Source organism: Brachypodium distachyon, chromosome 1, assembly GCF_000005505.3.
Source record: "Brachypodium distachyon strain Bd21 chromosome 1, Brachypodium_distachyon_v3.0, whole genome shotgun sequence".
In the NCBI taxonomy this organism is placed as follows: Eukaryota; Viridiplantae; Streptophyta; class Magnoliopsida; order Poales; family Poaceae; genus Brachypodium; species Brachypodium distachyon.
Window position 1 is genome coordinate 15,543,390 of NC_016131.3, and position 24,424 is coordinate 15,567,813.

A 24,424-nucleotide genomic window follows, 5' to 3' on the forward strand; every position below is an offset into this window, starting at 1 on the left:
AGCGCGGCTAATCGATGTGTAGCAGCTTCCAGTTAGTGGTATCTGGGGATTGCAGATTGCTACTGTACTGACTAGTGTGGTGCTGGGGAACGAAAGGGGAATTGACAGTGTTTGCTGTGTGGTGTGTTGTTGCCATGCTCCCGTCCTGCCATCCGCTACTAAACTACACGGTTCTTAGTTAACATCATTATTCAAAATTAATCATGAGTCTTAGTAGAACCTCTACTGAATTGGTCACCTCTTGACTGATGAATGCATTGCCAGACAATGCACGCTGGCAGGCATTTTTTATAAGGGAAATTTTATTGAATTCTCATCGTCGCATCAAGGATATATAACACATGAGTTCAAATACCCGACCCGTGCATAACAAGATGCACAAACACAGCCAACAGAAAGAAACCAACTCCAAACATGGAGTTAAGGGTATGGAGTTTGGTCTTGAACTGGAAATGCAAAACTAGGATCACACACAAGTGGTTTATCATTTCATATTGAATCACAATGCAGCACTAGGATCATGCACAAGTGGAAATTTTGCTGAAACTTTATGCTAAAATGTGTTGTCCACAAGCATCGATTTACAAACAGTTGAGGGCAAATGAATATGAATTGAAAGTACCAGTGGTAACCAAGCAGAGAAATAAATTAGATATAAGGCGATATGATTATAATTACAATATACTTTCTTTTGATTGCAAATGAAAATATTGTTCGTTCCAAAAAAGACAGTACGTATCATTAAAAATCATACTCCAACTATATCATGCCCTTGTGATTCCAATCCCTGGATTGTTGACCTCGCAACAACTGCCGCTCTTGATATCAAATCTAAATTCAAGGTGTCCCTTCTTATATTGGGATGAACACTTCGACACAATTGTAGATGTAGATTCCCATATTACTTATAAATGGGGAAATTATGTATTAATAAGTCCTACCATCTACGGACGAATCGTTATCAGTCATGGGCAGTAAGTTCCTTTGCTCTTGCCACAAGAGCGGAGATGGGTGTACTGTACTCCATCAACCCTGTGTCGCCCAAAAAGAACCTGTAGTTCTCGGCCTCTGACAATGTCTGTTCTACTGTTGACAGTGTTTCTGCCAATTTGAATTCATTGAAACAGTCTGCATAGGCAGCATAGCAATAATTGCACTCCACCATGTTAATGACTTGTTCAAGTATGACCCTCCTGATCCCAGGACAATGAGGCTGAGCTCTAGTTTTCGTATTTGCATTCAACGCGTCAACAAGCCTGTTCACAAATCTCCGCTTAATCTGAATGTCATGTAGTTCTCGGGTAAAGTCTTCAGGAATGATTTTACAGATCTGTGAACTAAGGCCAATGAGGATCTCTAGTTCTGCCCCTTCTATGTCCTTTATTCTTTCCAACACCTGCAGTGAAATATATCATGATTTGTAAAAAACTAAAAATATACTGTACAGCTAGTCAGCTACACCTATATAGTTCAGTGTTAAATAACTGTGCAGAGGTACAAAATTGCAGGCCAAACTTCCACTAAAAACTCAAGTACAAGGACAAATGAAAATTGAACTAGGTATCTCTAATAGTTGACTTGTTGTTTGAGTTAGCAGGGCTCACCTTTCGCAAGGCATGAGGTAGTTCTTTCAGGTCCGACTCGGTGAGCTCGGTTCGAGCATGCTGGCAGAGATTACACAACAGAGTTGCAGCCACATATATGAGCTTGTCATCATGGATCATAATCTTGAGTTTCTTAATGAACTCTGGTTCCTTCAACATAACCAAACAATTCTGAACACTCTCTGTTGTCAGCATTGCAAGTGCTTGCCCTGCGACCTTCTCTAGCAAGTGATCAGCATCGGTACTTTTGGTTCCTTCTGTATTTAGAAATGCCTGCATGAGCATGTTAATGGTCAGTTGAGTGCGACCAATCTCCTGCCTTATGCTCCCATCAACGGCAATGTTTCTAATGATTCCTGCCACCAATTTTCTGAATTCCTGGCTGTTCATGCTGTCTTGCAAGATCTCTGTGAGATTTCTCAGTAGGAAGCGATGTTTTGATATCTCATACCTCAGTGTTATGCCAATTTCCCCGTCAATTCTTGTGAGCCTTTGCAGTACCTTCAGTGATGACTTTAGTAGGACCTTTTGCCGTACCACATCACTTGTCGTGTCACTTTTGTAGCTTGTGAATCCTATAATCTTTGGGATGAGGTCTGCTGCTTTGACGATTTCCACACAGTTGTCCTGACCACAACCAGCAAGATTGCCTATAATCGACATGGCCAGTGCAGGTAGAAAATCATGGTCTGTTAATGGCTGCTCCTTAGGAATTGACCAGAAATCTGAAATCCGCCGCCAGCACCTGAGCATGCAGGAATTCTCTTCGTTGATGACAACTGGTTGGGTTGAGATGGCTTGTGTTCCCTTCTGGTTATCGGTGCCCTGATGTTGGTCTCTTATTTGCTCTTGGTCATGAGCCACATCCCTTAGCTCGTCATGTTCTTCCTCTTGGCTATCTTCTGTGCTCAGAAAATGATCTTGTTTTTCTTCTTGTTCATCATCTGCATCCAGAAGTGGGTTTCCTCTTTTCCGTCTACTGTCAACGTCAAAAACTGCAGATACATGCTGCACTGTACCGGGGAAAGTGGCAACACAGAGGTCCTTGGCAAGCTCAGTGGTGACCTTTGCGGCATATAATCTGATAGTTGTATCCTTTTGACTTTTCCAATCCAACATTCTGATTATTCTGGTCATCGTCTTGCTGGAACTGGTAAGTTCTGAAAGGAGCCATGTCTTGGTTGGTTCACTTTGCAGAAAGCCGTGCATCATCCATATCCCGTAGAACTGGTTCTTGGATGAGTCTGAGTTCACAGAATCCATGGCAAAGGTGCTGAAGCTGATCTTCTTTGGAGCAAGCACACCCTCTTGCATGCATTTCTCGAAGGCATATGCATAGTACAGATTGACAGATTCCACTCCCTGCTGACCTCTAAATCCACCACATCGGACAAGGTATCTCCGAGGGATGAATGAGAAGAACTCGAGCGCACAAGCCAAAACATAAAGCATTCCTTGACCAAGAACCATCCCGTAGAAGATTTTAAGAGATGCCACGAGGTTATGATCGTACTTAGTGTTGTCCCCAATTGGTCCAAGGCGCAACAGTGACAGCACAATGCGCACCACCGCTGCTGGAATCTGGAAGTTGCCAAATGACACCACTGCTAAGGCACACGCTTGGACTATCATGATCACAGAGAGGTCCATATCTAGACGCAGCATGAACACCTGCATCCCCAGCGCGACAATCATACACAGGTTTACAATAACTCGACGCCAAAATACTTTTTTGTTCCCGAGAGTACTATCCACTAGTTTGATGATTCTTGCAAACCGTAGCCTACTTATTGTTACCAAAAGCACTGGCACAAGTAGTGTTGTGAACACAATCCATCTGGTCGATGTGTCTACTGGATGATCGTAAGGATCATCATATATGTATTGACTAACAGAATCTGGCAGAGGGGGAGCCATCAGTAGGATTGCAACCAAGGGACTCCATAGCGATGTGGCACGGCGCAGCGGATTGCATATGTGTAGTTTCAGCCCAGACAGGAACCGGCCAATTGCAAGTATTATTGCCATTAATAGAAGGCCCACATTGGACATATAATCTCTCTTCAATAGGATCACGAAAACATCGAAGAAGCATAAGATCGCAATCAGTGCATTCCAGCCAACTGGTCTAAAAGCACCCCTGGTGTTAAAGAACAGTTGGTAATCCAGTCTGTTGTTGCGGGTGAACATCCTGAGGTATGTATGTATTGGTGTTGTCATGGCATGATATAAATAACAAAGCCATATCACAAAGTTTCTAAGGAAAATAGGCATGCAACTGGAATAAACATAATTTGAGTAGATAAGATTCTCAAACAAAAAAAAGTAGTACTTACTCCGATCCTAAATTCTTGTTGTCGAACTAAAACCACGACAAGAATTTAGGATCGGACGGAGTAGATCATAAGTTCATAGCAGTGCTGGTTTCAGTAGCTAAGCTGCCTTGGTGGCATTGATTGATCCAATAACGAGGTAGAGCATATTTTGTAGAGTGAAAAACTATAGTTTCAAGTATGGAAGATTCCAATAAATACCATGCTAGTTTCAAGTTTGGACCGTTACGCATGATGCCAATTAGTTTATTTTGTAGATTTTTTCTGTAGACTTGGTTAAAGTTTGACTTGGCATAAAGTTAGAACTTCTTACATTTAGGCATGGAGGGAACAGAGGGAGCAGCATATATAGTTCAGTTTGCATGCATATATAATTATATTTACCTTGTGGCTTCCAGGAACACTATCGCTGTCGCGTACCAAAAATCGAAGTGGGAGCCGTCGTCCTTGGGATCATCCTTGCCAAGGTCACTGGCGTAGCCGCCGAGCAGGACGACGGTGGCCCAGGTGAACGCCAGCGTGCCCAGCGCGTTGCCCACCCTCTCCATCAGCACCACGAACCGCACGAAGCGGTTCAGCCCCTTCTCGGCCGGCGTGGCAGCGGCGGCGGCCTTGCCCGCTGCCGCTGCTCCGCCGCCACCGTGAGGAATAACTGCTGGCATCCTGACGCGGTGCTCACCCCCAACGGCGCCGGCAGCACCGTCGACGACGTTGGGCGCCATTGCTTAGCTAGACCAGCCGGATGAGCAGAAGCCTAGCTTAGCTCGCTAGCTAACGTTTCTCTTGTAGTAGAGACGGCCTTGCTTGCTGACCAACAATTAAGCACACGCGTGCTAGGTATACGATATGTGCCATATGTAGTGTAGTGGGCTGTCACGGGTGTGGGTAAAAGTCCTTGGGAATATATACTGGAGGGTCCACCGGGCATCACCGGTCTTTCTCGGAATCACGTACGATTGGGGCGCTGCTGAGTGCTGATTCCATTGCTGATTGCTGCTTTTGGGTGCCACAGTGGCATGCATCCACATGATCGAGCATTCGAGCACGTTAAACGACAACACGCATCTCCTGATCATAAGTTAGCTCCATGCATGGAGCATGGATTAGAATATGACCGCGTCTCCTCAAATTAGATATTCAGCCTGGGTAATCGGTTTAACTGAACGGCTCGGTTCCTCGGGGTTTCAGAAAGTTCGGTTTTTTTTGGAAATCTTGACGGGTCGGTTCATAGGAAAATTAAGAACCGAAATATTTTAGAACAAAAAATTTGGTTTGGTTGGGTATAAAGGCTACAGGTTTTGTTTAGGGAAAACAAAATCATTGTCAGGTGTCAACCAGAGCCAATTTTCGCACCCATATGGTTTTCACTAAGGCGTCGAACTGTACATTTCACTATTATTCTCACCACTGACATCACGAGTAGGAGGCTTCTCTAGTGTGGGTTCATATATACAAGAGTTGAATCCACAAAGGCCATTCTTCTTTTGAGGGCAAACAACAAAGGCCACTTCTCACTTTTTTTTTTCATTTTTACGTCCAATGGCACCCTTTTTGAGGAAAAAAAACTCTTGACCTGTTTTTTTAGCGAAGTCACACGGCTTTGTTAATCAAAACAAAGTTACATTAGAATTGGTTCATGGCTTAAGAAAAGTAAACCTCTCGTGCTGGAGTCAAAGTGCACTCTCTTATTTGAGAGAGAGAGAGAGAAACTCTTTTTTTGAGCAAAAAAAACTCTTGATTTTTTTTGAGAATAAATAAAAAAACTCTTGATAAGGCCAGCAGGGAAGACGGCACCTCAGATACTAATGGGCTTTAAGTGCGAGGGGCGCGGCCCGCGCGGGTTAAACGCCTGCCGCGAGCACAGCCGGCTCGACCCCGGCGACCCCGAGTCCGAGGCGTGGTGTGTGGTTCCTTTCCCCTGTGTGGCCGGCGGCGACCGCGCCAATGCGCGCCGGCGGCGCAGCGCAACAGATTACGGATAGATCGATATATAGCTTGGCTGCGTGGAGATCGCGTTCCGGCTCCCAAACCCTCCCTAAATCGACAGGTGCGCTTGCCTTCTCGCCTCCGATTAATCTCTCTTTCTCTCTCTGCGTTCCTTTAATCCTCCTGGAGTTGGTGGCACTCGACCGAGCGCCGACGGAGCTCCGAGGTACGGCACTGCTGGGGAAGTTGCTTGGTGCTAAGGTTTTGTTAGGGTTTGCGGTTCTGCTATTTCCACTCAAATCGCGCGATGCGAGTTGAGGCGCATTTGACTGTTCAAGTACGAGGAAGAGAGGCTAAATGGGTCGCGAGTACCTCTAAAAACAACTTCAGTGTAAATTACTTGATTATTTTGAGATTTCCACACAATGGTGTTTATTGGAGCAATTAGAAGGAACTTAATGCGTGTTTAGAATCTGGACTGAAGTGGGTTCATCGTGAGTGGAGTACTCCATTGTTATACCATTTGCTAAATTACTACTCCCTCCGTTCCATAATTCTTGTCGAAATCTTACATGTATCTAGACACTTTTTAGAAATAGATACATCCATTTTTGGGCAAATTTGAGACAAGAATTATGAAATGGAGGGAGTACCTCCAAAGTGTCGAACAACACAAATCGCCAGGCTTAAAATTCTGAAGGGGGAGTTGGGCTTAAACCGTAATACTCGGAACTTCGTTCTAAAACAGCCATGTACACACACACACAGACATCCTTTGTCTACAAGGTATGTATACCGATCAACTATTCAACTCTAAATTCATGGATCTCCTTCTTGAATTGCAATCGATAACCCATAACAGTGGTGAGCAAACTGGGCCTGTCTACAAGCCCCTAGTATAGACCAGTACGTAGTACAATATCATATAAATACATGTTCAGGTGACAGTTGCTGATGCCTCGCAGTCGCAGCTATCCACAACTCATCAATTCTTTTGCTCTAGCCACAAGAGTGTATAGGGGTATGCTGTGCTCCATGAGTCCTGCATCGCCCAAGAAGAACCTGTAATTTTCAGCCACTGAAGGTGTACGTTCTACCATTAGCAGTGCTCCCATCATCCAACATTTCTTGAAATAGTTGACGTAGCTAAGATCGTACTCCATCATGTATATGGCATGTTCAACTATAGCCCTCCTGATCCCGGGACAATGAGCGGTGGGTATCATGTGTGAGTTTAGTGCATTGACAAGCTTCTGTATAAATCTTTCCTTAATTTGACCATGCTTGAGTTCTCGGGCAAAGTTTTTAGGAATGACGTTGCATATCTGTGAACTAAGGCCAACAAGGATCTCGGATCTCTAGTTCTGCTCCTTCTTCATCCATTATTCCTTCCAACACCTGTAGTGAATGATAAGATGATAAGAATGTGTAGGATCTACGGTTTCAGTTACATCTGCACATATTTTGTTATGTGGTAGTGAAGGATGGTTGCGAGCTATTTAATTTCAATTTGGTGCGCTTATCTGTACCAGTGGTTTGTTTTTACTTATTGTTTCTCACAATTTTCAAATTACTCAACTAGATGATATAAACTTAAAATGCCATGGTACTATGCATGTTTGTGCAAGGAAATCTCCATAACAAGAAAAGTATGCGGTCTATTTTTGGAAAAGGAAAATGTTGCGAGAGCATATGCAGATAGTAAGTTACACAAATCCACTTCTCATATTTTACTTCTAGCTTAAATTTGCAGGGCTCACCTCTCGCAAGATGTGTGAAAGTTCCTTCAGGTCCGAGTTGCCGAGCTCAGATTGAGCATGCATGCACATATTCCACAACAGGCTTGCTGCTACGTACATGCATTTTTCACTATGGATCATGATTGTGAGTTCCTTGATGAATACATACCCGGGTTCTGCTAACATGACCAAACAATTATTGGGACTCTCCATTGCGAGCACTGCCAGGGCTTGTCCGGCAACCTTTCGCATCAAGTGATCTAAATCTGTACTTGAGGGTGTATCTTGGCTGAGAAATGCATGCATAAGCCTGCCAATGATCACTCGGATGTGCCCAATATTTTCCCTTGTATTTCCGTCGATGGCAAGGTTTCTAAGGCATTCTGCTGTCAGCTTCCTGAGTTCTCCGCTGCTCCTGTTGTCATCCAAGATCTCGGCAAGGTTGCTCAAAAGGAAGGGATGATCTGAAATCTTCTGTCGTAAAGTTACACCAAACTTCCCTTTAGTGCCTGCAAGTCTTGTCAGCACCTTCAATTATGAACCTTTCAGTAGCGTCTGGTGTGCCTCATCAGCATTTTTCATACTGTTTCTGTTGCTTGTAAACTCTATGATCTTTGAGATGAGACCTGTTGCTTTGCTGATTTCCTTGCAGTTTTCAAGATCAAAGCTACCAAGCCTGTCCAGAATTGACATGCCCAGTACAGGAAGGAGATCCTGGTCTGTCGATGGCTCCTCCACTGGAACATACCAGCATTTTGTAATCTGTTTGCAGCATCCAATCATGTGGGTGTTCTGTTCTTCCATGTTGGATGGCTCCTCTGCCGGAATCAAGCAGTATATTGCCATCTTTTTCCACCACTTAAGTACCGGGGAGTTCTGTCCATCCATGCTAACTTGCTGAAATGGGGCATATGGCTTTGATTCTTGGCTCTCAGTGTCCAGAAGAGGATCCTTTATTTCCAGTTGGTGAACAGTGTCCAAAAGTGAGGGTATGAGCTGCATTGCACCTGGGATAGGGGCAACTCGGATACTATTAGCAAGCTCAGCTGTGACCTTTGTGGCAAATGATCTAATATCTTTATCACCTTCACTTGTCCATCCCAACATGTTGAACAATGAGGTCAATGTCTTGGTAGAAGTGGTAAGTTCTGAGATGACTTTAGTCCTCAGGTGCTCCTTTTTCAGAAAGTTATGCAGCATCTGAACCCCGTAGAGCTGCTTCTTGGGTGAATCTGATTTTAAAGTATGCACAGCAAACTTGATGAGGCTGATCTTCTTTGGAGCAAGCACAGCCCCTCCCATGCATTTTTCAAATGCGTGTGCATAGTACTGGTTGACACAGTCCACACCTGACTGACCTCTAAATCCAGCACATTGGACGAGGGATCTCCGAAGGAAGAATGAGAAGACCTAAAGGATGCATGCAACAAGGTAGAGTATCCCTTGGCCAAGCACCATCACATAGAAAATATTGAGAGATGACACAAGGTTTGTTTTGTCCCCAAGGTTTGACTTGTCAATGTGCGCATCATCACCGTAGTAGTTTTGTAACATAAGGCGATCTAGTGCCATCATGATGCGCAACAGTGCTGCTGGAAGCTGCAAGTTGCCAAATGACACTATTGCTAGAGCATATACTTGTATTGTGATGATATATAATCGAGGCATGCCATCAAAAGTGTACAGCAGCATCACCATGGCAGCAAACATGCACAAGTTTATTGCAACTCTACGCCAAGATACGAGCTTTCGGCCCACAGCACAATCTGCTAGTTTGACAATAGATGGGAACCGAAGTTTGCTAATTGTAAGTAGGAGTACAATCACAAAGAGTACCAGGTATACTGTCCATTTGACCATCAGGTTTCTGGGAGTAAACCTTTGAATTCGATGATACCTTTGCTCAGCATGGTAGCTATATGGTGCAGAGGGACCTAGCAATATGATTGCAACCATGGGGCTCCATAATGATATTGCACGGGATAGTGAATTGCATATGAGTAGTCTTGCAGCTCCTGGAATTAGAAAACGTCCAATCACAAGGATTGCCAGAAATATAATCCTTATATATTTCATCAAATGGCTACTCGAGATCATCACGCACACCATAACATCTAAAAGGCATACGGTCCAGATCAAGCCATTCCAGCCAAGAGACTTGAAAGCACCTCTTGTGCGGAAGAACTGGTAATCCAGCCCATTGTTGTTGCGGCTGAACGTCCTGAGGTGCATATTATTGCACGATTAAGCAAAAAGGATAGCAGGCATTCCACAAAACATAGTCGATCAACATGCATACATCCAGACCACAATGGCAGATTGGCAGCTACTCCCTCCGTGCCATAAAGGTTGGCACGGATTTGAACTAGTTCTAGTTCAAAACCGTGCCAATCTTTATGGAACGGAGGGAGTATAAAATAACAAACTGATCTTGACATGATTTCGTACATGTTGTGAAATGAAATGAATGAGAATCTATGTTCTATTCCATTGATTGATGATGATATATATATAGGTTTAAGGGGCACCAATACATGCATTGGTGTTCCAAACTTTTGCCTTCGCGTCCCAAGTTTTCCAAAACTTGGGACACGAACGGTTACAGTAACTGCCTACTAATAATTAAACTAATTGATCATATATTATTCTCAACGCTCCTCCTTGATCAATTTGCTTCTTTGACTTGTATATTCTTGAATCATCATGGAATCTTGTAATGTTGTAATTTCCTCCAAAAACGTTGTGGGAAAAATATTAAGGAAATAATAATAATATCGATATGTTATGAAAACTCCTTTAAAAACCCAATGGAAAAAATTAAGGAGAAAATGATATAACATATTTTGAATATTGTCTCTTGATAATTTATATTGGATTATGTGGACAATAAATATGTCTTGTATATTATCTACCAAAATCCCGGTGGGGAAAATAGAGAATATGACATATAATCTTATGTTAATATTGTCTCATTAAAAACCTTTTATGAGAATCTAGTGAGTAAAACTCATAATAGGAAAAGAGTGCAATATGATGTTGTGAACAGGTTAAACTCAGGTGAACACTCCTCCTGATGCTTGCAAATTTTTAAATTGTTGCATACCAATCCCATATACACATTTCTGAAATGTGGAGTTGGGTAAGGACTTAGTAAACAAATCTGCGAGATTATCACATGATTTGGTTTGCAAGATATTTATCTCCCCATTTTGTTGTAATTCATGAGGATAGAATAGTTTAGGTGCAATATGTTTAGTTATATTGCTTTATATATAACCCGTTTGCATATGAGTAACACAAGCAAAATTATCTTCATAGATAATTGTTGGTGATTCAGTCGAACCAATACCATATGATTGTTGTATGTGGTTAATCATTCCGCGTAACCATATACTTTCATGAGACGCTTCGTATAAGGCTATTATTTCCGAATGATTTATGGATGTAGCCACTAGAGTCTGTTTTAGAAGACTTCCACGATATGGCTGTCCCACCGTGTAGGAACACGAAACCGGTCTGGGATCTGGCATTGTGGGGATCAGATAAATAGCCAGCATCAGTGTATCCGATTAATTCAGAGTTTTGGATTTCCTTTTGGAAATATAGACCTAGATCTTTAGTGTCTAGTAGGTAGCGAAATATTTGCTTGACTCCTACCCAATGATGTTTTGTTGGAGCTGTGTTGTGTCTAGCTAGTAAATTTACCGCAAATGCAATATCCGGCCGGATGCAATTTGCTAGGTACATTAATGCCCCAATAGCACTAAGATATGGGAAATCAGGTCCCAAAATTTCCTCTCCATCACCTTTTGGTTTGAATGGATCTTTCTCTACGTCTAGAGATCGAACTATCATAGGTGTTTGCATGGATAGGATTTGTCTATGTTAAATTTCTCCATGATTTTTTGGATATATATAGCTTGGTGAACCAATATTCCCGAGGGAAGGTGCTCAAGTTGTAAACCTAAGCAGAACTTGGTTTTACCCAAATCTTTCATTTTGAATTCCGTCTTTAGGTGATTGTATGTATCACCAAACTTCTTGATGTATACACTTGGACAATCATCATTGTTTGAGTATTTCTTCAGTGAAATAAAATCATTTAGTCAGCTTTACCAATTTGGCAGACTATGTTGATAAGCCATATAGTGACTTATTAAGGTTTACACTATTAATGTTGCATCTTTTGTGTGCATTTGGAAATTGGGATTCCTCGAGGAATCTATATGTCTAAAATAAGTGACTCATAAATATATTTTTGTCACTATGTCTATCGACTACATAAATAGACGATTTAGAATTGCCATTGAAATGCGTTATCGGAAAAATGATTTCATGCATATATGGAGAATTGGTTTCGAGTATCTGCGTGAACCCTTGTGCTACAAGACTCGCTTTTGAGTTTCACCACCTCATTATTTTCATTTATCTTTCAAAAGAAAATTGGTGTAGGTATTACTTTCGCTGATACCTTCCTTTTTATTGAGCGAAGCTGATTCTGCTTGCATTGCATCCTTCGATTGAATCCAGTCCGAGTGTTTACACACTATGCCATGGCCATGGTCTTTGGACCAGGATCATTCGGGAGGTTCTTTGCAATTATAGTGCATAATGTATGTCGACAATTTTGTAGTCTTTTGTGCATGTTTCCGTGTGTAGATCAGACACACGTGAGATCATCGTATAGATGATTATGTACCCATGATAACTATTCGCAGTTTCCCAATGCGGTTAAGTTTAGGTATTTCGATGTCCCAGTCATTGTGTGCACTATTGAGCTGGGTTTGTGGAGATTTCCCTTCCACTGGGTGTATATTACCCATTTTGTATCTATCAACGTGAAGTTGAATTGCATTTACTGATTTTTGAGAGTATACTCAGAAGTTTTCTTTGTTGCTTGCGAGGAGCTGAATCATGTGGTGTGGCCATACTTCTCCCCCTCGTGTATTAAATGGGGAGTTGTTTGGTTTTTTATTAGTATCTCCACTCTTTCAGGCACATTAATTGCATGATTTAAAGGATTTGTATGATACCTTTGTAGTCAGTAAATGAGTATGGCAGATTATTTGCAATGTGCTGCAAATGAATGATTTTCTGAACTAAAGGTTCAGATCCTTAAGTACGTGGATTTGAGGAGAAAATGTGTTGGACATTAATATTGATTTCCTGGCATTCTTACTGGTACTTGAAATCTTCCCCTAATGCCTGGAAATGCTCCTCGGTGAAATAGACAGTGTACTAGCCATAAATAACTCCCCCTGATTGGGGCTCAAGGTATTTGTAAATGACGGAAAATACAGTTATTCCTCACATAGATCCCGAATCTGTGAGGGGCCATTGATGTACGCTGGAGTGGTGATATCGGTATTTAACCGAATAATCGCAGATGGGAAATCTTTGGTAGATGTCCACGTATAAATAGGATAGGGGAATAATTACAATATGAAGTTGTTCACTTATGAATTAAGTCGGTAGTGTGTAGAACTGCGTGACCTAACATGAGGTTGATAAGTTGCAATTCATTTGTAAAAATCATGTGTAATGAGCTATATGCTTTGATCAGATATTCAAATCAAACCATTATGAGTTTGGACATATGGGACATAGTGTTGAGCTTCAACCCCCCAAAACCATGCAATAATCATTTAAAGCATGTAAGGAGAATTTTGCAACAATGTCAATTCGAATTGATTTAATTCGATATCCAGCATTGTGAGCTTGTAGTTTACTACAGTGGCTCATTATTTAGCATATACATGGTTTTGTGTGGATAGAAGACACACGTGAGACATCGTGTAGATGAACTTATCGAACCATGAAATACAGGGAAAGTGCAGACCATGGTTGTATGCAACCACAATTATCACTTTGAATGTGCTCAAGGAATTTGAGTGGTTTTGCTAGTATTTTGAGATATGAAGGTCCCAAAATTAACATTCATGTAGCACAAATAGTGCACTTGGAATCTGAATATTGAGGAAATTTAGCAGTATTTAAGCCATGACTAACAGATTGGAATTGCTAGTAATTTTTCACATCATCCCTAATCCAGGGTGAGAATGGCGACTATGCCATATTTGGAATGTAGTGACATTCTGAAAAATTACCTTATACGCAACATTTGCTACGGGTGTGGTGTATGTGTAGTACAATCCGGACGATAAAGAAATTTTTCAAGAATTTGGTTGCCATATCCGTTATATTTGTTGAAATGAGAAATTCCAATTGTTGTCATCGTGGGTTTCAATATGAATCCCATTTGGACGGATATCTCTATAACTTATTAAAGTATAGAGTTCATGGAGCCCCTGTCCACTGGGCAAAATTCTTCATCCATTTTGGATTGACTCCCGTAGAAAACTATATATTGAAAATGAAGAACTTTAATAGAAATTCTTAATAGATATGTAGAATACATACAAACTTTATATAAGTATCAATGTGATGATACAATATCGTAATTTACAATACATATGTCAAATATGTAGGTACCAATATGTTGATACAATAATGTAATATTACAATATAGATGACAACATTTACTATAAATATTTACAACAACATTTGGACATAAATATAGATAATATCTATTTTGGAGATAGGTAAACTAGCTTAGGTCTCCATACATGTCATTTGAAGTAAATTCAACGATCATGTTCTCCGTGCTCATTGGATCCTCGGACGATCGGATTTTTGGGTTGTTGCTTGGTGATTCATTGACATCTTGCGAACAACCGGCTTCCTTGGAATTGTCGGATTGGAAATTGAAATGTGATTCAAATCTTGGTCCTTGATGAGCAGGTTGCTTGCGTCCTACGGATTGTAGGTACAGATCTACCAAATGACGAGGGGTACGGCATTTCTTTGTAATGTGCTTGTAGCACCCACATTTTTGACAAACTTTAGATTTGTCGTATTGTGGATTGGAATTGCCTTTTCCCTTTTCCTGTACATGTGGCTTGTTTTTGTTGTTATTGCCCTTTTGCTTGCGTTTGAAGTTGTTTCGTCGATTATTCGATCCATTGAACCTGTTATTCTTCTGAAAATTAGCATGTACTTCAGGTAAAGGTGCAGCGCCTACCGGACGCTGATGATGATTTCTCATTAGAAGTTCATCATGCTTTTCGGCCTGAAGTAAAACATGGATAAGATCAGAATAAATTAACGTGCACGATATTGTTGCTGGAGGATCCTATCGGCCGGAAGCATGGTGGATAAGGTCTTTTCGATCTTTTCCGCTTCAGTAGGTTCCTTCTCGCAAAATTGCAATCTTGAACAAATTTTATGAACGGCATGATTGAACTCTCCAACAGATTTAAAATCTTGTAGGCGTAGTTGAGTCCATTCATGTGTGGCTTCATGCAAAATTACGGCCTTCTGCTGTTCATATCTAGTTTGAAGGGCAAGCCATAGTGTGTATGGATTTTCTTCCATGAGATACTCTAATTTGAGATCAACATGGATGTGGTTCCTTATAATGTATAAGGTATTATATTTGTGTAGATCTGTGATGGGCTCTTGTCCCTCTATAGGAGGTTGTATGGCCGCTGAAAGTCCACGTGACGCAAGGCTTACTTTTACGTCCATTGCCCAAGTTGGATAGTTTAGACCGTCGAGGGCGAGTTCATCAAACTCTTTCCCAGTCATTTTGTCCTACGTGGGATTGAAAAACCATTGATTTTGTCAATTACTATTAGGTAAAACCAAAATATTGTGGTCATTATTGTAAGTAAATTGCAATAAAATGCATGAAATTTAATCAATATTAAATTCATATAGTGTAGACCTCAAATAACACTTTGAAGATAGTAGATCTCCCAGTTCTACGCGAAATAATTCGCTGCTTTCCATAAGGTGTATGTTCCCACGGAACATTCAACGCAACGCAACTATATCGTTTTACCGTTATTGAAAGGCTGTAGCACCTTGTGTTATTTAATATTAGAAGAGCACGGTGAAGGAAGTCATTGTGCATTTTTACACAATGTAGACCTCTCAATACTACGCGAAATTATTTGTTGTTTTCAATAAGGTGTATGTTAACACGGAACATTCAACGCAATTATATCGTTTTACCGTTATTGAAAGTTTATAGTATCTTGTGATTCATATATATTAAATTGAGGTAGTCACGTGGTGATAATTTTGTTTATCACGAATGGAGATTTTTCTTGAATCAAGTCTAATTTGAGCATTTTTGGTGCCATTTTGGGACTAAATTGTTGAAGCAAAATTCTAAAAAATGCAAGAAATAATAATCTCAATTGCAAAGGCGTAAATATCACATGTAATAGGGGATGCATATGATACAAACACATTGAACATGATAATATTTACATTGACATTTACATAGAAATATGTCTTTAGTGGAAAATATCCTAAAAACCACTGGAATCTAAATAAATATAAGTGTAAGGACCTATAGTTATGTAAAATACAACTATTTAAATATATACATGGACCAAATCGAAAATAGCCGAAAACACACGGACTTTTCTGCAAAATGGCCGAACCAGTGGGGGAGGGGACGTGCGCAGGGGCGTCGGCGTCCTGGGCCTGGGCCTCAGCGGCCTTTCGGCCGGCCCAGGTCGGGATAGGGGCGTGCGGTTAAGGGGAGGGAGGGCTCGGGCGCGGGCGGTACCCCGACGCTGCCGCTGCTGCCACTCTCCCTGATTCCGCCGCCGTCTGCCTCGCTCCTCTGCCGCAGCCCGGTGGAGCGGAGGCCGGCGAGGAAGGAGCCGGCAGGGCGCGGGCCGGCGAGGCGCTGGCCATGGGCGCGGCGGCCGCGGTTGCAGGGGCGGGCGCAGCGGGAGCCAGAGGCGCAGCGGCGCGGGGCCAGCGGGGCCGAAGGCGGAGGAGGCCACGCCCGAGGGGGCCTTGGCCGCAGGCGGAGGAGGCCGCGCGCGAGGGCGCGTTGGCCGGATGCCGGGGGGGGGGGGGGGGGGCGGCGGCGCTGGAGTCGGGGACGGAGAGGAGAGGCCGAGCGCCTCCGCGTTGGTGGCGAGGCTCGGCGTCCGTGGCCGATGGCGCGGTGGGCAGGGGCACAGACGGGTATGGACCGGCGGCCGTGGCGAGTGTGGCGGCCACCCGCGCGGGGCGAGCGGCGGCGAGCAAGCCAGCGGCGGCGTGGAGGCTCCCGGCGGCGAGCCCAGCGGCGGCGGTGAGTTCCCCGGCGGCTGCCCTCTTGGCCCAAGAACTCTACCATTGCAACTAGAACTAGGGGTAGGTCGTAGGATGCCATGATCCTCACCTTTTTTTATTGTAGAGCAAACGTGGCTGATAACGTGTTGTGAAATGAAATGAATGAAAATCTCTGTTCTATTCCATTGATGGATGATGATATATATACAGGTTGAAGGGGCACCAATACATGCATTGGTGTGACAAACTTTTGCCTTTGCGTCCCAAGTTTTTCACGCACGGTTACGGTGCCTACTAATAATTAAACTAATTGATCATATATTATTCTCAACAGTACAATTCTCATACGCCAGATGAAGTTGATACTTTGTAGAGTTTTGCTTGGAAAGTTGTAAGTTTTGATGCAAATCGATTGTGAGTGATAAAAAAAGATCGACTGTTTCTCCTTTAAAATCGACTCCTATAGAGCTCTTGTTGCAACAATGCTAGTAAATTACTTTAAAATAGTGTCCATCCGCTTGGATTTAATTTTATATTACCATCTGTCAGATTATAAGTTGCTGAGAGATATGATCCAAAAGACCATTTTTGAGAAATTAAATGCACCACTAAGCTCGTATGACCTGCAATATGTTAAAAGAAGAGAGTATATATACAGTGGCATACCTGGCGGCTTCTAAGAAAACCAAGACCGTGGGGTACCAAAAGTCGTCGGAGGAGAGCACCGTGGGGTATCCGCCGAGCAGGACGACGGTGGACCAGGTGAAGGCCAGCGTGCCCAGCGCGTTGCCCACCCTCTCCACCAGCGCCACCAGGTACACGAACAGGTTCAGCCAACTCTCCGGCGCGGCGCCGGCGTGCTGCTGCTGCTGCTGCTCGCCATCGATCTGTATGCGGTGCTCTGCGACGTTCGCCATTCGCTCCGGTGATCTATATGAGGCGCGCCTCGGCTTTATCATATGTAGCTCGCTGCCGGCCAAAACGGTGACAGCACTGTTTTTCGTTTTATGAACTCCGGACGTTGTGACGAGATTTTCCTACACCAGCTAGCGCAATTGACACGGACGGACCGGTCGTCTTTCACATGCCCGCCTGGTCCTGATATTTCCAACGCCCGCCGGCCCAGGCCAACAAAATGGCTGGCTCTAGGCCTTGGACAAGCCGGGATTGACATTCAGTACTGTTTAAAACTGGTGGACAATTGCGAACTGAACCATCAATTGCAATGTTGGAACCAGGGATTTAAACAATACTTATGGTGTTGGAATAGACCACGAAATTTACAGTGTCATTGGGGCAGTGCTTGCTGAATTATATTCGTCTATTCTCGGGCAGGCTTCCCATATCCATGACTAAATTGCATGGTTCTTACTTCTTAGACAGGATCAGTCACCATCTACTAGTACCAAACAACACGCTTGAAATTTATCAGGCTGAGCTGGGCTTCAAACCTAACTCTATCAGAATGTGCAGTACCATGACATTAATTTCACACTGAGGCACAAATCAGACCCATGCATCTCCTTTCTAAAACAACCAATTTATAACGTATATCAAATATCATGGTCTTACAACGATAACGAGACCATCATTTACACCGCTATAGCTAATGAGGGAAGGGATGTGTCCTTTTAAGCATGGATTTCTATATGATTAACATGTGCTAATTATAATTCTAACAAATTCCCTACTATAGGGAGCAAATTGAGCACGTTTACAAGTCACGGAATATATCAGTAGTACAATATCATCTAAATGCATGTTTCATCTGACACTGCCGATGCCTTGTAGCTATCCACGGCTCATCAATTCTTTTGCTCTAGCCACAAGGGTAGATAGAGGTATGCTGTGCTCCATCAGTCCTGCATCACCCGAGAAGGTCCTGTAATTTTCAGCCCTTGAATGTGTACGTTGTACCATCATGCAACATTTTCTGAAACAGACGGCATAGCTAGGATCGCACTTCATCATGTATATTACATGTTCAACTCTCGCCCTCCTGATTCCAGGACAATGAGCACTTGGTATCTTGTTTGAGTTTAGTGCATTGACAAGTCTCTCCATAAACCTTTCCTTGATCTGACCATGCTCTAGTTCTCGTGTGAAGTCTTCAGGAATGACATTGCATATTTGTGAACTAAGGCCAACAAGGACCTCCAGTTCTGCCCCTTCTGCATCCATTATTCCTTCCAGCACCTGTAGTGGAAATAGCTAATCTATGTAAGAATGGTTAAACTTCAGTAAATTTGCACCTTTTTTGGTTAAATGGTAACCCATGATGTTGACATCTATTTATTAGTTGTGTCATGTATTGAAGTATAGGATAGGTAATGCGTCGAGCTAAAATTTATGGGACACAAAAGGTTGCAAGAACATCTAAATATTAAGCTACAACATCCACCTCTAGTGTTTTACTTCTATGTTAAATTTGCAGGGCTCACCTCTCTTAAAATGTAGGAGACTTCCTTCAGGTCTGAGTTACCAAGCTCAGGTCGAGCATGCACACACATATTCTGCAACAGGCTTGACGCAACATACCTGTATTTGTCATCATGGATCATAATTGTGAGTTCCTTGATGAATACATACCCTGGTTCCGCTAACATAACCAAACAGTTATTGGCACTCTCCACTGCAAGTACTGCCAATGGTTTCCCTGCGATCATTCTTAGTAACTCTGAATCTGTACTTGAGGGTGCACCTTTGCTGAGAAATGCATGCAGCAACCTGCTAATGATCAGTGGCATGTGCCCTATCTCCGCCTTCATATTTTCATCCATGGCTAGGTTTCTAAGTAATCCTGCTGTGAGCTCCTTAAGTTCTTGGCTGCTCCCTCCATCATCCAAGATCTCTGCAAGATTGTTCAAAAGGAAAGGATGTTCTGAAATCTTCTGACGCAATATCACCCCAAAGTTTCCTTCAGTACTCGCAAGTCTTCTCAGCAGCTTGAGTGATGAACCTTTTAACAGTGTCTCTTGTGTCTCATTAATGTTTGTCATGTCAGTTTTGTTGCTTGTGAAATCTATAATCTTCGAGATATGGCCAGTTGCTCTGCAGGTTTCTACACAGTTTTCAATATCAAATCTAGCAAGCTTGTCAAGAATTAACATACCCAGTACAGGGAGGAGATGCTGGTCTGTCGACGGCTCCTCCTCTGGAATAGACCAACGTTTTGTAAACCGCTTCCAGCATCTGAGTACACAGATGTTTTGCTCATCCATTTTAGTTGGCTCCTCCCTTGGGATCAAACAGTATACTGCCATCTGTTTCAACCATTTAAGCATCGGGGCGGTCCGTTCATCCCTGTGAACTTGCTGGATCAGGTTATGTTGTTTTGCCTCAGGGCTACCAATATAAAAAAGAGGATCCTTTATTTTCTGTTTGTGAACAGTGTCCAAAAGTGAGGCTATGAGCTGCATTGCCCAGGGAGAGGGACAACTCGGAGGTTATCTGCAAGCTCGGCAGTGACCTTCGCGGCAAATGATCTAATATCTTCATCCTTCTCATTTGTCCAGCCCAACATGTTAATCAAGCAGGTCATTGTCTTCATGGAAGTGGTGAGTTCTGATACGGCTTTAGTCTTTAAGGGATCCTTTCTCAGGACGCTGTAAAGGATCTGAAGCCCGCAGAGCTGCTTCTTGGGTAAGTCCGACTCTAAGGAATCCATTGCAAATATGACAATTGTTATCTTCTTTGAAGCACTCACAGCCCCTTCCATGAATTTCTCGAAGGCATATTTATAGTACAAATTGACATATTCCACTCCAAGGTGACCTTTAAATCCAGCACGACGGATGAGGGACCTCCGTGGGATGAATGAAAAGATCTCAAGGATGCCGGGAACAATATAGAGTATTCCTTGGCCAAGAACCATCGCATAGAAGATACTGAGAGATGGCACAAGATGTGTCCTGTCCTCGAGGTATTCCTTGTCAACATTTTCTTGATCACCATAGTAGTGTTGCTGTATAAGGCGCATCATTGCTAGCACAATTCGCGCTACTGCTGCTGGAATCTGGAGGTTGCCAAATGACACTATCACTAGAACTGATACAATGGATGCGGTAATCGCAAAACGATTGTATTTGCCTTGGAAAATGGACATCATCATTGCTAGGGCAGCAAACATGCACAAGTTTAGAATAACACCACGCCAAAATACTAATTTTCTGCCGAGAGCCCGGTCTACTAGTTTGATAATACCTGGGAACTGCATCCTGCTGATTATCACTAGGAGTACGACCACACATAGTACCAGGTACAATGTAAGCTTGGCAGTTGAGTCTTTGAAACTGAGCTTGTGAATTTTCAAATCATTGCCGATGCTATGTAGCACCGAGGGACCAAGCAATAGGATTACAACAATTGGGCTCCATAATGATATCGCACGGCGTAGCGGATTGCATATGAATTTTCTTGTAGCTTCTTCTGGAAGTAGAAATGGGCCAATCACAAGTGCTGCCGTTACCCAAGGCGTCATTCTTGTAGCATAGTACTTATTCCATATATTAACGCACACTATAACATTGAAAAAACCTGCAAGCAATATCAGCCCATTCCCGCCAAGAGACCGGAAAGCACCTCTCGTGCGGAAGAACAATTGGTAATCCAGTCTGTATTGGGGGCTGCACATCCTTAAGTACATACATATATGGTATAATTAATAAAAGGTTAACTTACAATCACAAAGTCAAGACAACACGCATGTATCTAAATCACAGTGAGCAATGGGAAATTTGGGACCTGTCAATATTCAATGCAGCTCTAGACATTTAGTGTGCAACATAAATAGTTTCCATGTCTTGGAGTTACTATTCCAGATGGGTTGATCAGGCCCTGACAGCAGAAAATTTACCTATTTAGGCCTTTTCCAATGTACTGGTCCAAATTCTACTTTTCCTCTCATGCGCTGTTTCATACAGTTGGAGGACCAAAAGTTCAGTGGAGCAAACTCAAAGATTCTTTGCAGCGGTTGATGCATATGAACCGATCCAAAGTTGTGGAATGGTGTCAGGACCTCGTATGTATAGCTGGCCAACGGGTCAGGCTTTTTCAAAAAGCCCGCAACGGGCCGATCATAGTGGACTCAGCCTGGCACGGTAATAAACAGGTTGTGCCGGCCCGCGACCTATCATGGGTCGTGCCTGGGCCTCGAGGTTTAATTTTTCTTTTTAATTTTTTAAAATGTCACGGTAATAAACAGGTTTAACATTTTTCTTTTTAATTTTTTAAACTTTTTCCTTTGTATATTCTTTGCGGGCCGCCAGGCTAAACGGGCCTGGGCTGACTTGGCTGTGCCGGGGCTTGGGATTCGCTGGAGCATGCTCGGGTTGTGCCAGGCCAGGCCGACCAGTTTTTTTTTTCAAAATGTCTTATATAAGCCGACATGATCATTGAATTGAAAACATATGCTAAGCCATAACAAAAGGATAACTAAATCAAAGTCTTTTAACAAAAGGAGGATTAAGGAACTAGTTCTTAGACACGTTGGCCACCTATACTCACATGTGATTGGGATGAGAGAAGGGTTGAGAGTGCATGGTTGAATAAAGTAGTTATTACTTTTCTAAACATGTGGGTCCCATTGAGTAACAAAGAGGTTGTGCAAGCCATTGTAGCCAAATGACAAGACAATCATCGGTGCACCAGCTACACTGCGAAAGGCCTTATAGGACTTGGAGCCTGATTTGGGCCCTTCGAAAAATGAGAAATGATATCTGCTCCGAGAGGATAGTATCTAGGTTCTGCCTTCATATTGGGCAAGTTTACTTAAGACATCTCTTTCTTGTCGGTTCGGTGACGAATCAGCAGTTCGCGTCAACATGCCTTACAAGGGGTGCGTTAAACACAACCTTTTGTTTCTAACAATTGAAAGCCGACCATATATATATTTAGTACACAGTACTTGCGTACGGACATACCTTGCGGCTTCCATGAAAATCAAGGCCGTGGCGAACCAGAAATCCTTGTCGGCCAGCACCGTGGGATAGCCGCCGAGCAGGATGACGGTGGCCCGCGTGAAAGCCAGCGTGCCCAGTGCGTTCCCCAGCCTCTCCAGCAGCACCACCAGCCTCACGAACCGATTCAACCGCTTCTCCGGCTTGCCGGCGTCCTTCTTGCCGGCGGTAGGAGTCGCCGGCTGCATCATCTGCACGCGGTGCTCGGCCACGTTCGCCATTCCGAGATCTCTCGCGCTTTGATCAAACGCAGCGCAAAGTGTGCAACCGGGTCGGCAAAGTTTTTTTTTACGGGGCTACCTTCCTTCCGTTCGTAAATAGTACGGGTACAGTATCTATTACAACAATATATTAAATTGGAATCGGTGGTGATGGGTGGGCGCCGTTGGTCGGTGTTGATCGGTCAACTTCGTTAAAATTATAATCAATATGTCACTACCCCTTATTTTCTTTTCCTCCCGCCTTATTCACGATTTCAGTAGCAGAAATTCTACGGTTTAGATTTACCGAAAGTTATTGTACGGTCCAAATTTGTCACAACATAATACGAACAGTCCTAAAATAAATCAATCTCCTTAGCATGAAATCCAAAATTCTTCGTATCCATCTCAGTATGGAAATCAATCCGAACCCAAACAAAAAATCTCGGTATCAATCTCAGTGAAATCAATCCAATCGAGAAATCAATGTCCAGACTTTGCCTTCACCGGCTCGTGCTTGATACACTTTCCGTTATTCCGTAGCATCGCACGGGTTCTTTTGCTAGATATATATATCACAAATGTGTAGAGTAACATTAAAATTAGATGCGTGAAAGTAAAATCATTAGACTTTTCACGAAAAAATGTTTTCACAGTATTATTATAAGTTTGTACTTTTTTTAATTACCAACATGTTTAATTACATGAAGGGCCATGGTCAAAGTTTCTTGTTTCTGAACGGAGGACCAAGGGTCTAGCGAGCGCGACAAAGCTGGTGGGTGGGTAGGTAAGGCAGCGATCGAGCACATTGAGCATTGCAGGAAGCAAGTTCTGTCATAGCATCTACCACGACGATGCGTAACGTACGCCAGCAATGCATGAACTGACCGTACGTTGTTGAGCTAGCTTGGAGTACTCTTTCGTAGAAACTTACTCTAGTCTTGTCTCTCATACTCATTTCACTTTCAAATAGACAAGTCCAGTAAATTTTCAGAGACCACACAGCCCAAACTAATACCCCGAGACTTTGAGCCTGAGGGTCCTCGATGTGCCGTACATGCTACTCTCTCCGCTCCATATTAATTAATTGTCTCAAATTTTATCAAAATATGAATGTATTTATGTTTAAAAAGCGTCTAGACAATTAATCTTGATCGGAGGGAGTACGTGTTTGATACTCAAGCGAGCTTGACTGTTACGTGTGTTGCTTCCGGGGTTAAGTTGATTTCCGCACGTGTGTGCGTTGCTTCCGGGGTTCCGGCCAAAACAGCGAGGCTGGCCGGCCGTGTTAATCTCAGGCAGGGGCTCACGTACGACTTGTCCGCGCATTGCATGGCGCCCGTCCGAATAGCTCACTGTCGATATTGACTTGTCGAGTCGTGGAATTTGGAAACATGCAAGTGCAAGTACCGGTGGATCATTCGACCTAACCGTGGGAGGCACGACAACAAGTCGGGGAAATTCTTACACGAACCACGAAGGGCCGGGGTTGAGGCTTTCATTAGTTAATTCTTGTTTGTTTGC

The 24,424-nt window shown here is 43.0% G+C and overlaps 3 protein-coding genes, 1 long non-coding RNA gene and 1 pseudogene across 6 annotated transcripts; 1 reads left to right on the forward strand and 4 right to left on the reverse strand.

The window, feature by feature from the left end:
- Nucleotides 1–612: 612 nt before the first annotated feature.
- LOC100834662 lies at nt 613–4,861 on the reverse strand. The gene is made up of 3 exons (XM_003559828.4): nt 4,322–4,861; nt 1,605–3,795; nt 613–1,396 (listed from the first exon to the last, which is right to left on the reverse strand). The coding sequence occupies exons 1-3, from the start codon at nt 4,657–4,659 to the stop codon at nt 962–964; spliced, it is 2,964 nt and encodes a 987-aa protein (XP_003559876.1). The 5' UTR covers nt 4,660–4,861; the 3' UTR covers nt 613–961.
- A 925-nt stretch (nt 4,862–5,786) lies between these two features.
- LOC112269763 lies at nt 5,787–10,092 on the forward strand. The gene is made up of 2 exons (XR_002961728.1): nt 5,787–5,984; nt 7,617–10,092. It is a non-coding gene; the product is annotated as an uncharacterized LOC112269763 (long non-coding RNA).
- LOC100834969 lies at nt 6,231–8,465 on the reverse strand (annotated as a pseudogene).
- Nucleotides 10,093–13,977: 3,885 nt separating the features above from the next.
- LOC112268542 lies at nt 13,978–17,795 on the reverse strand. Of its 3 annotated transcripts, none has more exons than XM_024460665.1 (2): nt 17,410–17,795; nt 13,978–14,731 (listed from the first exon to the last, which is right to left on the reverse strand). In XM_024460665.1, the coding sequence occupies exons 1-2, from the start codon at nt 17,700–17,702 to the stop codon at nt 14,707–14,709; spliced, it is 318 nt and encodes a 105-aa protein (XP_024316433.1). In that variant the 5' UTR covers nt 17,703–17,795; the 3' UTR covers nt 13,978–14,706. The 3 variants fall into 3 exon arrangements, with proteins under 3 accessions (XP_024316433.1, XP_024316428.1, XP_024316434.1); XM_024460660.1 differs by having other exon boundaries at nt 13,984–14,630; nt 17,410–17,781; XM_024460666.1 differs by lacking the exon at nt 13,978–14,731 and adding an exon at nt 14,842–15,255 and having other exon boundaries at nt 17,410–17,794.
- Nucleotides 17,796–18,534: 739 nt separating this feature from the next.
- On the reverse strand, nt 18,535–19,853 carry LOC100835278. The gene is made up of 2 exons (XM_024456940.1): nt 19,185–19,853; nt 18,535–18,939 (listed from the first exon to the last, which is right to left on the reverse strand). The coding sequence occupies exons 1-2, from the start codon at nt 19,851–19,853 to the stop codon at nt 18,535–18,537; spliced, it is 1,074 nt and encodes a 357-aa protein (XP_024312708.1).
- Nucleotides 19,854–24,424: the final 4,571 nt, after the last annotated feature.